Below are 18,669 nucleotides of genomic sequence, written 5' to 3' on the forward strand. Positions count from 1 at the left end.
CAGATTTACCACCCTCTGACGAAAGTAATTTCTCTGCATCTCAGTTCTAATTGGACGTCTTTCAATCCTGAAGTCATGCCTTCTTGTCCTAGAATCCCCTGCTATGGGAAACTTTGCCATATCTAATCTGTTCAGGCATTTTATCATTCAGAATGTTTCTGTGAGATCCCCCCCTCATTCTGTTGAACTCCAGGGAGTACAGCCCAAGAACTGCCAGACGTTCCTCATACGGTAACCCTTTCATTCCTGGAATCATTCTTGTGAATCTTCTCTGAACCCTTTCCAATGTCAGTATACTCTTTCTAAAATAAGGAGCCCAAAACTGCACATAATACTCCGTGTGGTCTCACGAGTGCCTTATAGAGCTTCAACATCACATCCCTGCTCTTATATTCTATACCTCTAGAAATGAATGCCAACATTGCATTCACCTTCTTCACAACCGACTCAGCCTGGAGGTTAACCTTTAGGGTATCTTGCACAAAGAATCCCAAGTCCCTTTTCCATCTCTGCATTTAGAACATAGAACATAGAACATTTTGAATTCTCTCGCCATCTAAATCTTCTCTGCCGTTTGGTCATGGCTAATTTATTATCCCTTTCAACCCCATCATCTTGTCTTCTCCCTGTAACCTTTGACACTCTTACTAATCAAGAACCTATCAACCTCCCTGTATAGACACCCAATGACTTGGCCTCCACAGCCATCTGTAGCAATAAATTTCACAGGTTCTCCACCCTCTGGCTAAAGAAATTCTTCCTCATCTCCGTTCTGAAGGGGTGTCCTCCCACTCTGAGGTTGTGGCCTTTGGTCCTAGACTCCACCCCCACAGGAAACATCTTTTTGACATTTACTCTATGTAGGCCTTTCAATAGGTTTCAGTGAGATCCCTCGCATTTTTATAAGCTCTTGCGAGAACAGGCCCAAAGCCATCAAATGTTTCTCGTACATTAACCCTTTCATTCCTGGGGATCGTTCTCGTGAACCTTCTCAGGACATTGTCCAATACTGACACATCTTTTCTTAGATAAGGGGCCCAAAATTTCTCCCATATTCCAAGTGTGGGTGGTCGAACTCCTCTCTTCCTCCCTCTCCCTGCATAGATTTGATTTTCTCTGCTGTTTTGTTTTAACCTTTTGCCTGCTCTCTTTAACTGGGGAAACTGTGCTGTTTGAAGTATTCTTCCTGAATGTGAGCCGGTTGATGCTTGGTGTTGCAATCCGTTGAAGTGTGCTCTCTTTGATGAGTGCTTCTGTTTCCAGGGATGGGAAGAAGCAAAAAGGCGAGGTTTCCGATCAGAGAAGGATTACTGCTGGGAGTACTTCCTTTCTCCAAACAATCTTCAGGTAAATAGACTCTAGAAGCGATGAAAGAATCTTCTTAAAAGGGAAGTTAAGGTGCTATTTCATCAACGTTTGAGAAATCTTAAAGTTTATTTATCATGTGTCTATTGAAACATGCAGCGAAATGTGTCATTTCCCGTTAATGACCAACATGTGAGGGTGCGCTGGCGGAAGTGCACAAGTGTCGCCACACATTCCGGCGCCAACGCACCGTGCAAACAATACTTGGCAACAAAACAACAATATCCAAGCAAGCTCCTCTCCTCAGGAAGGGCTTTGTTTTCCAACCTCCAGTCTCCAGAGGACTCGGATTGGATTTATAGACATCGGGCTTCACCTTTCCCCAATGGACTTGTAGAGTTGGTTACTTGCTCCATTCTATTGGCATTTATGGAGAAAGTATCATTTTAGAATATAGAACATTGGGCACCATGGTAGTGTAGCTGTAAGCATGACACTATTACACCTTGGAGTGTCGGAGTTCAGAGTTCAGTCCCATTGTCCTCTGTAAGGAGTGTGTATGTCCTCCCTGTGCAACAGTGGTTTTCTCCAAGTTTGCTCTGGCTTCCTCCCACAGTTCAAAGATATACCGGTTAGTAGGTTAATTGGTCATTGTCATTCGTAACGCCAATGATGTTGTGGGGATGGAACTGGACTCTCTGACGGTGGTGTCTGAGAAGAGGATGCTGTCTAAGTGGCATGCATTCATGGTCAATGTCTCCCATCCACTACATAATGTACTGGTTGGGCACAGGAGTACATTCAGCCCGAGACTCATTCCACCGAGATGCAGCACAGAGCGTCATAGGAAGTCATTCCTGCTTGTGGCCATCAAACTTTACAACTCCTCCCTTGGAGGGTCAGACACCCTGAGCCAATAGGCTGGTCCTGGACTTATTTCATAATTTACTGGCATAATTTACATATTACTATTTAACTATTTATGGTTCTGTTACTATTTATTATTTATGGTGCAACTGTAATGAAAACCAATTTCCCCCGGGATCAATAAAGTATGACTATGACTATAAAAAAAAATTTGTTCTGTGATTAGGCTAGGATTAAATCGGGTTGCTGGGCAGCAAGGCCAAAAGAGCCTATTCCATGCAATATCTCTAAATGAATAAATAATAGCACAGCCTTGTGAGCAAGTAAATTGTCATCATTTTGGTGGCCAGTGATCTGTAGCATTGTCTATAGCGAACAGGGATTGAGAGTTAGATAAAGATTATCTTTATTTGTCACATGTACATTGAAACATACATATACATTCAATGACTAGGACAATCCATGGATGTGCTGGGTAGTCCACAAGTCTGATCTGCCATTATATCATGGCTGATTTATTATCCCTCTCAACCCCATTCTCCTCCCTTCTCCCTGTAATCTTTGACACCCTTACTAATCAAGAGCTAATCAACCTGCACTTAAATATATACAATGCTTTGGCCCTCACAGCTGTCTGGGGCAGTGCATTCTACAAATTCACCACAAGCTCCTTACAAATAGTGGGTGGAATTGAACGCCAATTGCTGGTGCTGTAAAAATGTTAGGCTAATTGCTACACTACTGCACTGCCCGCTCAGTATTGTGGGTAGCGGTCTCCTTCATGGTGATTGAAATTTATTCTTAGAAAAGAACCTGTGGCTTTTTACATCACTGCAGATGCTTCATAACATGAAAGGACAGTTTACTGAACATCTGCTGGTGGCTGGCTTTGTCAGCAGCAAGAATCCCAAAGACCCCAAGGCAAACATCAACTCAGGTAATGAATGGAAACAAAGTCCATTAAAATATTAACAGGATTATTCCCATCCTACCATCATCCTAGATAAATGTCTGTTTTCTTTTCTCAGAAAACGAGAAGCTGATCAAAGCTGTCGTGTGTGCGGGCCTGTATCCCAAGGTGGCAAAAATCCGGCCGAGCTTCAGCAAGAAACGGAAAATGTGAGATGATTTGCTTTTCGGCATGCACTCATAATTGTTAACTCATGTTGTACATGTGAAATGAACTCGAGAGATTCTGCGGATGCTGGAAATCCAGAGTAACAAAATGCTGTATAAACTCGGCAGGTCTTGCTGTATCTGTGGAAGTTAATATACAGTCAACTTTTAGTGCCAAGACTCTTCCTGTTTATGCCCCTTCATAGATGCTACCTGACCTACTGAGTTCTTCCAGCATTTTTTGTTAGTGTTTTGCTCCAAGATCTCTGGCATCTGCAGAATCCCTTGTGTTTTTGAAATGTATCTTACAAGAGACCATGCATTGAAGGTGAGAGGGGGCAAGTTTAAAGGAGATGAGTGGGGCGAGTTGTTTTTTGCACAGGGTGGTGGTTGCCTAGGACAGGCTGGGCTGGCAAGGAAGGTGGTAGAGATGGAGTTTAGGAAGTTTCCAGATAGACACATGAATGGATAGTGTGCAGACAGAAGGGACTGAATTTGATATTACTTAATCCTATTTGCGACAGATGTAATATTGAGGTGGCTACTTTAACTCATATGTTTTGGTCTTGTATCAAGATAGATAATTTTTGGAAAGATGTCTTTAAAACTTTATCAAAAGTCTTGAATTTGGACCTACTACCAAATTTATTTACAGCAATTTTTGGGGTCATTCCACCAGAAGCAAGATATGTTCCTACTTCTGCTCAACGGATGATAGCTTTTACAACTTTATTGGCTAGGAGAGCCATTTTGCTTAAATGGAAGGACTCTAATCCACCTACTTTTTTTTATTGGCTTTCCTCCATTATGTCCTATCTAAGTTTAGAGAAAATAAGAAGTCGGACATTTGATACATCCTTTAAGTCTGAAGAAACCTGGCGACCATTTATTCAATATTTTCATATGGTTTGATTTACTGCTCTTCCAGTTACTTTCGCGAAACTTTGGATTTGATCAGAAAGTTTTTCTTTTTTCTTGCTTTTACTCTCAGTATGGGCTGCCCAGTCCCCTTTTTTTCCTTTTTCTTTTTTTTTCTTTTTTGTTTTTGTTTATAGAGAATAGTGTTTTTTTAATATATATATATATATAAAAATTATAAATGTTTCTTTATCTTTTTTCTTTTTATGAAATGATAAGAGGAGAATTGATTATCTTATTTTTATTATATACTATTTGATTAATACTATGTATGATCTTGATAATATTTATTTTACCTTTTTATATGTATCGTTATTGATATAGATATCTGAGATAATGCTCCTCTTTGTATATATGTACTTTTTAAAATTAATAAAGTGTGTTGGTGCGTGGCCAAGTGGTTAAGGCGTTCATTTAGTGATTTGAAGGTCGCTAGTTCGAGCCTTGGCTGAGGCAATGTGTGTGTCCTTGAGCAAGGCACTTAACCACACATTGCTCTGCGACGACACCGGTGCCAAGCTGTATGGGTCCTAATGCCCTTCCCTTGGACAACATCGGTGCCGTATAGAGGGGAGACTTGCAGCATGGGCAACTGCCAGTCTTCCATACAACCTTGCCCAGGCCTACGCCCTGGAAACTTTCCAAGGCGCAAATCCATGGTCTCATGAGACTAACGGATGCCTATAAATTAATAAAAAGATTGATAAAAGAAGAATTTGATATTATGGTCAGCAGAGGCATTGTGGGCTGAATGGCCTGTTCCTATGTAAATGACAATAATAAGCCAATTTACCAACTTATTGATTACCTTCGTTGGTTAAGAAAGTCATGTTGCAATCATATAAAATACTGGAGGAGCTCAGCAGGTCAGGCAACATCTGGAGAGGAATAAATTTCAGGCTCAGACACTTGATTGGAACTGGAGAGGGGAAGAAGCTGAAATAAGAAAGTGGAAGGCGGGCAGGATAGAAGGTGATAGGTAAAATCAAGTGAGGGGGGTCAAGTAGGTGTGTGGGGGATGGGTCTGAAGTGAGAAACTGGGAGATGGTAGGTGGTGAGAGAGACCATAATAAGTCAGTGTATGTATGTGTGTGAATATTTCTTATTGTAATTTATACTGTTATTTATTCTGTGTTGCTCTGTACCGCTGGCGCAAAACAAAATTCACAACATATGCCAGTGATATTAAATCTTATTCAAATTGGTAAAGCGTTCCATATTTGTTCCGCTTCATAGATGCTCCCTGACTTGCAGAATTCCTTCAGCATTTTTTGTGTGTTACTTCCAGAGGTTTAATGATTTCCAGTGGGAATTCTGCCCGCTCACATGAAGCTTGGTGCTGTGGCCGGTCACAATGAGAACAAATTGATTCTGATGAAAATCAGTGGAGCTTTTCTTTTTGCAGAGGCCCACGTACCCCTACTCCTCCAGCAGTTTAACTCAGCTCGCTGTTGCAATTGTTGGAGCCTCATGGTGCTATCTTGTACACTTTCAGGGTAAAAGTCTTCACCAAGTCAGATGGGCGAGTCAACATTCACCCGAAGTCGGTGAATGCGGAGGAAGGGGAATTTCAGCACAGCTGGCTGATCTACCACCTGAAGATGCGAACAAGCAGTGTGAGTATCTATCTGAAAGACATTGGCTGCCCGTACCCTCCATAAGACATCGAGTAGGAGCAGTATTAGGCTATTCAGCCCGTCTATCATTCATCAGGACTGGAGAAAAAAGATGAGAAGTCAGAGTAAGAAGGTGCAGGGAGGGGAGGAAGAAATCCATGGTAGTAGGTGATAGGTGAAACCAGGAAAGGGGGAGGGGTGAAGTAAAGAACTGGGTAGTAAATTGGTGAAAGAGATTAAGGGCTAGAGAAGTGTGAATCTGATAGGAGAGGACAGAAGGCCATGAAAGAAAGCGAGGGGGGAGGAGTACCAGAGGGGGTTGATGGGCAGGTAAGGTGATGAGGTGAGAGTGGGAAATGGTGAAGTGGGGACAGGGCGTTGGTGGCCATTACCGGAAGTTCGAGAAATCGATGTTCATGCCATCAGGTTGGAGGCTACCCAGATGGAATATAGGGTGTTGCTCCTCCAACCCGAGTCTGAGAATAGGAATGGGAGTTAGAATTAAAATGGATGGCCACTGGGAGATCTTGCTTTTTCAGGCGAACGAAGTGTAAGTGCATGGCAAAGCAATTTCCCAATCTGTGTCAGGTCTCACCAACATATTCCGGGAGCACCAGATGCAGTAGCGGACCTCAACAGATTCACAGGTGAACTGTTGCCTTACCTGGAAGGACTATTTGGGGCCCTGAATGATAGCAATGGAGGAGGTATGGAGGCAGGTGTAGAACCTGTTCCACTTGCAAGGCTAAGTGCCAAGAGAGAGAGGCAAATTGAGCAAGTCCTGTATGCTTTAATCCCTGGCATGAACCTCCTCTGGATCCTTTCTACCACCAGCACTCCTCTGTGTTGTGCTCCATTTGATATACCTGATTTCTCAAATATGCTTATTTTGGAGCTGGGCTTTGGATTCTGCGCATATGATTCTTCTTTGTATTCCTTTCAACTGGCAAAGAATTGCAGTTCAATTACAATATACTCTCCTGCAAGGGCTACATAAGAAATAGGAGCAGGAGTTGGCCATCTGGCCAGTCGAGCCTGCTCTGCCATTCAGTAAGATCAGGGATGATCAGGCCATGGACTCTTCTTCACCTATTTGCCTTTTCCCCATAATCCTTAATTCCTCTACTGTGTAAAAATCTATCCAACCTTGTCTTAAATATATTTACTGAGGTAGCCTCCGCAGCTTCATCGGGCAGAGAATTCCACAGATTTGCCATTCTCTGGGAAACGCAGTTCCTCCTCATCTCCATCCTAACTCTGCTCCCCCGAATCCTGAGGCTATGTCCTCTAATTCTAGTCTCACCTATCAGTGGAAACAACTTCCCTACCCCAATCTTATCTGTCCCTTTTATAATTTTATATGTTTCTATAAGATTTCCTCTCATTCTTCTGAAATCCAATGAGTGAAGTCCTGGGCAACTCAATCTCTCCTCATAGTCTAACCCCATCATCTCTGGAATCAACCTGGTGAACCTCCTCCGAAGCCAGTATATCCTTCCTCAAGAAGACTAGAACTGCATGCAGTACTCCAGGTACAGTTACCCTGTACAGTTGCAGCAGAGCCTCCCTGCTCTTAAATTCAATATCCCTAACAATGAAGGCCAACATCCCATTTGCCTTCTTGATAGCCTGCTGCACCTGCAAACCAACCTTTTGTGATTCATGCACAAGCTCTTCCAAATCCCTCTGCACAGCAGCATGAAGCAATTTTTTATCTCCGCTAAACTTTCCTTCACTGTTTAAATTGATGTCCTCTGGTATTAGCCATTGCTGCTCTGGGGAAAAGCGTGCTGGCCATCCATCTTATTCAGAGAATTGAAATAATTTAAGGGTTTGAAGTTGGTCTTGAACACATGTCAAGACCAATAATGATTTGGCAAACTGCCTGATGCTAAAGGTTAGCTTTATTTATCACATATACTGTGCATAAGTCTAGGCACATATTGATAGGGTGCCTAAGACTTTTGCATGGTATTGTAATATTTTTATGTGTGGCACTGTACTGCTGCCACAAAAAAAAACAAACTTCATGACATATGTGAGTGATGATAAACTTGATTCTGATATGGGTCTGTATTGTGGACCGAGAATGGGAAGGGGGCAGGGAGAGGCAAATCATGGTTTGGGAGAGGGGAGGGAGTGGGAACCACCAGAGAGACATTCTGTAATGATTAATGAACTATTTGTTTGGAATTAGGTGACCTTGCCTGGTGTTTTGGGGCTGTGTGTGTGTTTTGCACCTGTTCCGCCCCCTGCCCCGGCACTCCTTCTCTGCTGCCTGTCACACATGGCGCCCTGCCCTTGCTATTCCCAACATCCTTTGCTCTCGGTAGATTTACAGACTCAGTCTCCACTCCACATTGGCAAATACAGTACTGTGTAAAAAGTCTTAGGCACCCTTGCTGTATATATGTGCATGTAAGTCTTTTGCATAGTATTGTACGTCGAAACATCCAGTGAAATGCATCATTTACGTCAAGAATGCACTGGCAGCAGCCTGCATGCGTTCCTACGCTTCCGGCACTAACATAACACGCCACAACTATTTGTTTCTATTTTTTTTTAGATTATGAGGACACGCAGTCCCCTTTTATTGTCATTTAGTAATGCATGCTTTAAGGAATGATACAATATTCTTCCGGTGTGATATCACAGAAACGCAGGACAGACCAAGACTGAAAAACTAACAAAAACCATGTAATTATAACATATAGTTACAACAGTGCAACAATACCATAACTTGATGAAGAACAGGCCATTAGCACAGTAAAAAATTCAAAGTCTCTCGAAAGTCCCACATCTCACGCAGACGGGAGAAGGAAAAAAACTCTCCTGCCATGCCTGACCACAGTCCGACTCTAAGTCGTTCGAAAACTTCGAGCTCTGATCAGCCCTCCGACACCGAGTACCGAGCACCGTCTCTATCCGAACGCTTTGACCTCAGCCTCGGTCGCCAGCAGCAGGCAAGGCCGGGGATTTTAGGGCCTTCCCTCCGGAGATTCTCGATCGCACAGTAGCAACGGCAACGAACCAGGCATTTCAGAAATGTCCACAAAAGAAAAATATCGGGCAATGTGAGGAATACAAGCTGTCTATTTCCCACAGAGAGTTTTACACCACCATCCTACTCTCCCTTTTCTGCAGTTATTTTATCCAATCCCTTGTAAAAGAATGGAGCTCTAATTTCAGAGTTAATGGAACAAGGCTCATCACTTTTGGTTGCTTATTAAGAATATTGTAACTGAACTGAGTCACTTCCAGGAGTCCTTTTGCCCATTCGTTGGGATGATGACTAACCTTGGACCTTAAATTCTCAATGCTATCAGTAACTTAACATACGCAGTGTTCCAAGTTCCTAATGTCCTTTGTGTGTAGTGATGCTTCTCAATTTCACATATGTCTGGCTCGGCTTTAATTTTTTTGGCCGTACTCTCTCCCACATATCCCAACCTAACATCCAACAGATTTTGTTTCCCTCTTCCTGCCCACTAACTTCCCCTTGGCATTTGGAAATCTTTGATCAAAACCTCCTTTAATTTCTAAATTCCAAGGACTAAAGCCACAGTTTATGTAACTTGCTTTTGCTTTATCTGTAATGGAAATAAAGGGCTGCGGCTTTTGTTAAAACAGATAAAATGACTCTTGCATGTTTTATTCACAAAATCCTACATTTAATCCTTGAGATAACTCGGTTTTGATAGAGCTTCTATAGCATTACAACCCCAGTTGGTAATTTTTCTTTAGAATTTAATCATAGAGTCCTGATGTCATTCTGATAAATACTTTGCACTGCATCCAAGTTTATGATATTCTTCCTTGCCTTCATAGTCTAATGACGGCTTTGATTAACATGACTTGCTAAGATCCAGAAGTCATATTTCTCCTAGGTTGTTTTCTTTGTCCATGTCATGTCACTACATATATTTAAGAGCACAGTATGTTTGTTCCTCGCCATCTCAGCAACTCTGGAATATTGATGTTGGTGAAGTATAGATGGGGTTTCTGTAAAATATTGCTAATGGTACGTGGTACTTTGACTGCTTACATAAAAAAGTGCAGCACAGGAACAGACCCTTTGGACAACAATGTGGTGCTGAATTAATTAAACTGGTAACTGAGCTGATCCCTTCTGAGTGCACAATGACCATATCCTTTAATTGTCTGCACATTCATCTACCTAACAGTCTCTTAAATGATTCTTCTGTATTTGCAGAATTTGCATGTTAACTGCCTACTTTAACTTTTACAGAATCTGAATCATGTTTATTATCACTTTATTATAAATCAGGTTTATTATGTGTTGTGAAATTTGTTGTTTTACAGCAGCAGTACACTGCAATGCATAAAAATATACTACAGATTATCATAAATATGAAACTCAACAATATTAAATTAAATAGCTAATGCTAAAGAGAGCAAAAGTAATGGGCTAGTGTTCATGAGTAATTGTCTGTTCAGAAATCTGATGGCGGAAGGGAAGAATATGTTCCTGAAATGTTGGGTGTGTGGTTTCAGGCTCCTGTACTCTCTCTGTAATGGTAGTAATGAGAAGAGGGCATGTCCTGGGTGGTGGGGTTTCTTACTGATGGATGGCATCTTGTGAAGGCATCTCCTTTTTCAAGATGTCCTTGATGGTGGGAAGGCTAGACCCTTTGTGGAGCTGGCCGAGTTTACAACCCTCTAGAGCCTTCCATGATCCTGTACAGTAAACGCTTTTCCAGGTACACAGTTCTTCGTAACCCCAATACCACACTATATTCTGTATTCCGTTTTCTTCTTACCACTTTGATATGTTATCTGTATGGCAAGCACGGAGATCTTCTTCACTGCCTGAATATGTGTGACAATATCAATTCGTTTCTTTCCAGATCTACCTATATGATTGCACTGAGGTGTCCCCTTATTCCCTCCTTTTCTTTGGGGGTGATATCTCGATACAGAAAGAACAAGACCAAGAGACGATCGCTGTCGATGAATGGATTGTGTTCCAGTCACCATCCAGAATAGCCCATTTAGTAAAGGTAAAAAGTATTCTATTACCAATTGATCAAATTTAAGCTTAATTGGAATTTTTTAAAATATATATATACACACACACACACACACACACACACACACACGCACATATGTATGTATATGCTAAATGAAACATCGTTCCTCTGTGGCCAAGGTGCAATACACAGTAGTGTGACTGCACATAGAGTTACGATAGTACGTACAGTCACAAAAAATATTAGCACAAGTTCCTCAGTGACATGGCCTGAAGATGAATGGTGCATGGAACGATGGCCTGGAGCCATGTTTCTGCAAGAACAAGCACGCAGCAGTTTCTCATCTCACACTGGTTCAGCCGCAGAGCCGCAGATGACGGCACTCTGGCTTGTCTTCCAGAGTTCGAATGCTGGAGAGCAACCGCGATGGGAGAGCCGGCCTGCTCTCAGCCCAGTGCGCCCACCGTGCTTCTGTCTCACGCCACCTCTGGCGCCTCCTTCCCAGCGTAATTGAGGTTGAAACCAAGCTCTCGTCACTGGTGTGTTGTGCTTTTCCAGATTCATCTATGTTGCACATCTGAAAGATTAGGTATTATAGACACCTAAGGCACAGAAACGGCCTCTTCAGAATAACTGGTCCATGTCAACCTAGGTGCCCATCTAATCTTAATCCAATTTGCCCGCATTTAGCCCATATCCCTCTAAACTTTTCATATCAATGTTCCTGTCCAAGTGCCTTTTAAATCTTATTGTTCTTGCCTCAGCCACTTCCTTTGGCAGTTCATTCTACATACATACCTCCCTCTGAAAGTAAAAAACAAAGTTCCTGTTAAATATTTCTCCTCTCACCTTAAATTTATACCTATGCTTGTAATTTCCTCAAAGAATTGCAGTAGGTTTGTCAGGCAGGATTTTCCTTTCAGGAAACCATGCTGGCTTTGGCCTATCTTGTCACGTGCCTCCAGGTACACCGTAATCTCATCCCTAACGATCAATTCCAACAACTTCCCAATCACTGATGTCAGGCTAATAGGTCCTTCTGCTGCCTCCCACCCTTCTTAAATAGTGGAGTAACATGTGCAGTTTTCCAGTCATCCAGTACAATGCCAGAATCTTATCGATTCTTGAAAGATCATCGTTAATGCCTCTGCAATCTCTCCAGCTACTTCCTTCAGAACCCAAGGGTGCATTCCATCATGTCCAGGAGATTTATCTACCCTCAGACCATTAAGTTTCCTGAACACCTTCTCAGTCGTAATTTTCACGCATAAACTTGACTTCCCTGACGCTCTTGAATGTCCGGTATACTGCAGACATCTTCCACTGTGCAGACTGATGCAAAATACGCATTCAGTTCCTCTGCCATCTCTGCATCTCTCATTACAATACCTCCAGCGTCATTTTCTGTTGGTCCTATATTTACCCTCGACTCTCTTTTGCCCTTTATGTACTTAAAAATGCTTTTAGTATCTTCACCCTTTATATACTTTATATCCCTGGTTTCCTCCCACATTCCAAAGGTTAGTAGGTATATGACTGTCACAGTTGTCCCAGGTGACATTCTGTACGTGTACTTTGATAATTAATTTCCTTTAAATTTTGTTAATTGGTCATTTCCTTTGAAACTAGGGAGATTTAAGAGGCTCTTGGATAGACACAGGGATGAAAGAAAAATGGAGGGCAATATAGGAGGGAAGAATTAGGTTAACCTTAGAGTAGATTAATAGGTTGGTACAACATCGTGGTCCAAAGGGACTGTACCTTACTGTAATATAAAAGCAAGGATGTAATAGTGAGGCCTCCAAGTGAGCACTGGTGAGGTCTCACTTGGAGCATTGTGAGCAGCTTTGATCCCCTTAGAAAGGATGTGTTGAAACTGGAGAGGGTTCAAAAGAGGTTTACTGAAATGATTCCGGGATTGAATGGCTTGTCATATGAAGAGCGTTTGATGGTTCGGGCCTGTATTCACTGGAGTGCAGAAGAATGATGGGCGACCTAGTTGAAACCTATCGAAAGGTGAAAGGCCTTGATAGAGTGTGTGTTGAGTGGATGTTTCCCATGGTTGGAGAGTCTAGGAACAGAGGGCATAGCCTCCAACAGAAGAGGATCTTTTTGGAATGGAGGTGAGGAGGAATTTATTTGGGCAGAGTGGTGAGTCTGTGGAATTTGTTGCCACAGGCAGTTGTGGAGGCCAAATCTTTGTATATTTAAGGCAGAGTTTGACAGATTCTTGATTGGTCATGCCATGGAGGGATACAGGGAGGGAGGCAGGAGATTGGGGGTGAGAGGAAAGATAGATTAGCCATGACAAAGTGGCAGAGCAGACTCGATAAGCCAAATGGCCTAATTCTGCTCCTATGTCTTATGGTAATGTTCTATGTTCTTATCACAGGACCTGAAGAAGGAGCTGGATACCCTTCTGCAAGAGAAAATTAAGAAACCACGGCCGGTAGACTGGAACAACCGCTCGAAAGACTTTGCGGTCCTGTCAGCGATCATAGACTTGATAACCACACAGGATGACACAGGCACCAAGAACTACGTGCCTCGGTTCCAGGGCTACTGAAGCTGTGATCCTCAGCAGGTTGAGAAGTTCTGCCTGAAACAGCGTTTCAAGCTCACAGCTGCTGAGTTGTTTTGTATCATTAACCCCTTTTTTTGCTCTCTTGAATAGATGTTTGGAAAGTATGCCCGAGGGTCTCACTAATGAGATGGCGATGGTCTGTAGCCATAGAATAAAATGGCTGGCATGTTCAGAAGTCTAATTCCATTCTAGTGTAGTGTAGGGGACGTTAAGGTGGGGGAGGTTTTCGGAAAGAAGAGTGCAGTGACAGGCAATCTCACTGCATCATCACTGGAATACATACAGAAAATGCTGTGGTTTCCCATTCTGGAGAGGACCTGAACGCCTTCTCCTTCAGAATAAAGCCAGTGGGTCTAACAGTGTCAGAAGTAAGGCAAGGCTTAGTATTGTGCAAGGTCTTGAACAGAACTAGACCAAAGTAAATTAGTATCCATAACGTTAACCCATTTGCACAGATGTGGCCAGAGTTTGCTTCGTCTGTACTTCCAGTGTGGTTTCCTTTCCATTTATACGGTTTGTCTTTGTGAGTTTAGATCATTCAGAACTTCTTAATCTTGATTTTTATCTCAGAGTAACTTTTGCATCATGTACTTTTTTTAGGGAAAAAATATGGGCTCTGTTTTCTTTCTCCCGCACACTTATCTCCCAATGTAAAAATCATGTGTGTAACTATCTTAGAGGACTGTTGGACTATGTCTGTAGCCACTCTTCCTATACTGTAGGGAAATATCCTGTATGGGCCCCCAGTTTGATTTATTTTGGCAGAAACCATGGGGGTTGGAGGTGCTCATTTTAACTTAATTTGCCGGTTAACCTGTGGGAAGTGCTTTTGTATCCTAACCTCTTCACATTTTATTCAATCTGGTCAGTTTTCTGATGGACACTGTAGGTTAAAATTGTTGTCTTGGTTCATTCTGAGGAAGAAGTGATGAGAGTGTTTAGACAAAAACAAAATGGAATCGGTTTAGAATAGCCATAAATGGGTGTTTAATTGCCAGTGTAGACTCGGAGGCTCCAAAGACCTTTTACCGTGTTGTATGACGCTGACTGGTCCCAATTTCATTCGTAAATATGGAATTAGAAGCTGACCTCCTCCAACTTGTTCTGCCATTCAGTGTAGTAATGGTCCATCAGTGACCGAACAGATACCCTCCTTCATTACCCCATCTCCCTTAGTCCCTGAGTTCACTGAACTCCAATTTGATTATCAATTGTAAGTTTGCAGAAAAGAGTTCCAAACTTGTCCCATGAATTACACTTGAAAGACTGTCCCTGGTCTGAGACTGTTCTTTACTCTTCTTTCCCCATGTGATTGATTACATTTCTCTACCCAGTCAATTTCCCTTAACATTGTAAGGTATGATTAAATTCTAGTGGATATGAAGCAGTTGTGTATAATTATGCCATACAATTAAACTCCTGAGTTCTATAAAAGAAAATTATTTTCACACATTGGGAAGTTAAATTGTCAGGCAAATGTTTTTGTCTCAACTGGACTTGACTTGCTTTGTTGTGGGTGCACATGTGCAGCCTGGATCATCATGGCTCGTGTTTCAGCAGGAATATTGCCTGCTAATGGGAACGTCCATTTGCATTGAGTCTTGTGGAGTTTGGCTATATAACTCGGCATGGGGTCTGAACAACTGCACGACCGTTGTCACAGTCCTGAAGCTTACAGTCTTCACCATCTGTGTAGTTTGGCAATTGTGGGAGGGGAATACCCGGGAGATGTGTTGTAGAAGATGTGTTCATTTGCTTGTGGTTCTTTTGGATGTCATTGGAGAACAGAGTTTTGGTGCGGTGGCTGACATAACAGTGACACCAAGCAAATACTTAAATTAATGTTCATTTCAATGGCATTTTGTGGGATCGCACTATGTGCAAAGTGGCTGCTGAACAAATCCATGTACTAGTATCGTGTATAGCAATTTAAACATTTAGGATTGTTCCTAAGAAATGGAGGTGCTACTTATAAATAAGCTGTTGTTTAAGCGCACCTCTAAGTGAATCTGTTGAGTCTGATCAACGGGCTGCTTTGGTGGTTTCCAAGTCTTCTGATCGAGGGCTGCTTCGAAAGTCGCGTCCTGCACAATCCCAGTAAATATCTCTGTGTAGTATCGCTTTCACCCCAGCACCACCACTTCACATAGGCAGTCAGAGAAGTAGTAGGTGTTGATATAAAGGTGGTATTTGGCTCAGTAGGCCACTATTGCAAGTGGAAACTAACCATGTTATCTACCCCTTAGCCAGTGCCTGTTTTTATGGTTAGCCAAGTGTACCTAATGTCAGTTTGAAGATAGAGACTCTGAGCTTTGGAATCTTTTCCTTGCCTCGGTTATCTGGTGACAGGAAGCTGATCTTTCAAAGGAGCAGGTAGACAAAACATTTTCCATTCTGGTTGTCGGGACGTTTGGAACAACATCATCTGGCAATAGGCTGTGGCTTGTCAACAGGTAACTATATAGCTAGGCAGCCATTTGCAGAGAGATTGTGCAGAAAAGACACTGGAGGGGAGAGCCCTTGTCACCTTGTACTTGAGGACAGGCAAAGGAAAAAAGCAACATTAGTAATGGCCAGGGTGACTAAGAGCTTGATGAGGGTTACTGCTTGCAATGACCCATCTGCTTGTCCAAGAGGAGCTGAGACCAATAAAATACATACAACTGCAGTGATGTTTGGTGCTGTCAAGGTGTCCAATGCCTTAGCCAAAGTTGCCATGATCATTCCTGTTAAGTGGACAAACATTTTGTTTTTGTAGTTTTGTAGATGTTCTGGCATGAATGTTCCTTTGTTTTCCAAATAGTATTTATTTCTCTGACTGTTTATAAGATGCAAGAGCTGTTTTTTTTTTAAGTAATGTGTGTGTATTTTCACCCATTAAACTACTTGCTATACCCAGACTTGTATGTCTTTTGCCTACCAACAGTTTGTAGTGTCGGTTAACCATCTGCTTTGAATACAGACTGGTTGGCTGCTGCTGACTAGTGGTGCTCCTTTGGGGTCAGTATTGGGACCACTGCTTTTCATGTTGTTTGTCAATGATTTGGATAATGGAGTTGATGGCTTTGTGGCAAAGTCTACGGATGATACGAAGATAGGTGGAGGGGTAGGTAGTGCTGAGGAAGCAACGTGATTGCAGGAGGACTGAGACAGATTGAAAGAATTGGCAAAAAAGTGGCAGATGGAATACAGTGCTGGGAAATGTATGATAATGCATTTTGGTGAAAGGAAATCTAAATGGGGAGAAGGTTCAAACATTGGGGTGCAGGGTGACTTAGGAGTCCTTGTGCAAGAATCCCAGAAGGTTAATTTTCTGGTTGCATCCATGGTGAAGAAGGCAAATGCAGTGTTGGCATTTATTTCAAGGGGAATAGAATATAAAAGCAAGGAGATAATGCTGAGCCTTTATAAGACACTAGTCAGGCCACATGGAGTATTGTCAACATTTTTGGGTCCCATATCTCAGAAAGGATGTGTTGTCATTGGAGTGAGTCAGGACATCAAAGGATATGGTGAGAAGGAAGGTGTATGGGGTTGAGTGGGATCCGGGATTAGCCATGATGGAATGGTCGAGCAGTCTCAATGGGTTAAATGGCCTAATTCTGTTCCTATGTCTTCAGGTAATCCTGTCTCAAATGATTAGGCTTGAAGGGATTGGTGGGCGTTTTGAGGAGTAGAGTGGCAGTTCTTTCGTTCTTGTAAACAAGAAATACAGAGTGTTCTGTTACCTTTCAATTGCTAGATCTAAAAACACTACATGAGGCAAACTTTTTATTGCTAGTAAAGATTAAAGATCTGTTTTATCTGTCACATCGGAGCGAAGTGAATGTGCCATTTGTGTCAATGACCAACACAGTCCAAGGATGTGCTGGGGGCAGCTCACAAGTGTTATCGCATGTTTGATACCAACATAGTTTGCCCACAATTTACTAACCCTGATCTGAACATTTTTGGAATATGGGAGGAAACGAGCACCCAGAGGAAGCCCATTGCCAGTCAGAGTCCAAGAAGAGAGCTGCAACAACCTGTAAGTGTACAGCAGGTCAGTAACTATTAGAGAGATATAGGATGAAATCAGGTCTTTCAAACGCAGTTGTCACTGTGAAACCCATTTACACTATTGCTGAGGATGAAGTGCTGAGACTTTATAAGGCCTTGGTCAGAGTGCACTTGGAGTATTGTGAGCAGTTTTCGGCCCCTATTTAAGGAAGGATGTGCTGACATTGGAGCGGGTCCAGAGGAAGTTCACAAGTGATCCTGGAATGAAAGAGTTAACATTCAAGAGCAGCTGATGGCTCTGGGTTTATACTCCCTGGAGTTTAGAAGAAGGGGGGGCGGGTGGTGGCATCTCATTGAAACCTACTGAATATTGAAAGGCCAAGGGTGGATGTGGAGAGGATGTTTCCTATGGTGGAACAGCCTAGGACCAGAGGTCACAGCTTCAGAATAGAAGGGTCTTCCTTTCAAACAGAGATGGGGAATTTCTCTAGCCAGAGTGTGGTGAAACTTTGGAATTCATTGCAACAGACAGCTGTGAAAGTAGTCATCTGGTTTATTTAAAGCAGAGGTTTGATAGTTTCTTGATTAGTCAGGGTGTCAAAGGTTATGGGGAGAAAGCAGGAGAATGGGGTTGAGAGGGATAGTAAATCAGCCATGATGGAATGACGGAGCAGACTGGATGGGCCGGATGGCCTAATTTTCCTCCTATATGTTAAGGTCTAATTGCAGATTTTTACATTTTCCCTAGATTCTGGCTGCACCGTGAATACTGCCTCCTTATTCCTTTCTCTTTATATTTATTTATAATATGTTAGAATTCACACTGCAGTTTGAGAAGAAACGGCTAAAATCAGATATATCAGTCTTACAGTGGAGTAAAGAGAATTACGGAGGGATGAGAGACGAGCTGGTCAAAATTGATTGGAAGGAGACATAAACAGGAATGAAAGCAGAATAGCAATGACTGGTGCTTCTGGGGGGAAATCGGAAGGCGTAGGAAAGATGCATCCCATAGATGAAGAAGTATTCTAATGGGAGGGGATGAAGTAACTGGCTGACAAGGGAAGTCAAAGATAGCAGAAAAGCAAAAGAAAGGCCATAAAATATAGAAAAAAATGGTGTGAAGTTAGAGGATTGGGAAGCTTTTAAAAACCAACAGAAGGCATCTGAAAAAGCCTTAAAGAAAAAGATGAAATATGAAGGTAAGCATGCTATTAATATTAAAGAGGATACAAAAAGTTGTTTCAAATATATAAAGATTAAGAGAGATGTT

At 42.3% G+C, this 18,669-nt stretch overlaps 1 protein-coding gene across 1 annotated transcript in view; it reads left to right on the top strand.

Moving 5' to 3' along the window:
• Nucleotides 1-17,096, top strand: part of dhx36 (DEAH (Asp-Glu-Ala-His) box polypeptide 36) — a 125,870-nt gene extending 108,774 nt beyond the window's left edge. Inside the window, exons 20-25 of the mRNA XM_063045313.1 lie at nucleotides 1,264-1,347; nucleotides 3,010-3,109; nucleotides 3,201-3,291; nucleotides 5,702-5,822; nucleotides 10,691-10,843; nucleotides 13,206-17,096. Coding sequence (XP_062901383.1) covers nucleotides 1,264-1,347; nucleotides 3,010-3,109; nucleotides 3,201-3,291; nucleotides 5,702-5,822; nucleotides 10,691-10,843; nucleotides 13,206-13,379 — 723 coding nt within the window. The 3' untranslated portion in view covers nucleotides 13,380-17,096. The remainder of the gene's footprint in view (nucleotides 1-1,263; nucleotides 1,348-3,009; nucleotides 3,110-3,200; nucleotides 3,292-5,701; nucleotides 5,823-10,690; nucleotides 10,844-13,205) is intronic.
• The last annotated feature ends 1,573 nt before the right edge of the window (nucleotides 17,097-18,669 follow it).

Source organism: Mobula hypostoma, chromosome 4 (assembly GCF_963921235.1).
Source record: "Mobula hypostoma chromosome 4, sMobHyp1.1, whole genome shotgun sequence".
Taxonomy (NCBI): Eukaryota; Metazoa; Chordata; class Chondrichthyes; order Myliobatiformes; family Myliobatidae; genus Mobula; species Mobula hypostoma.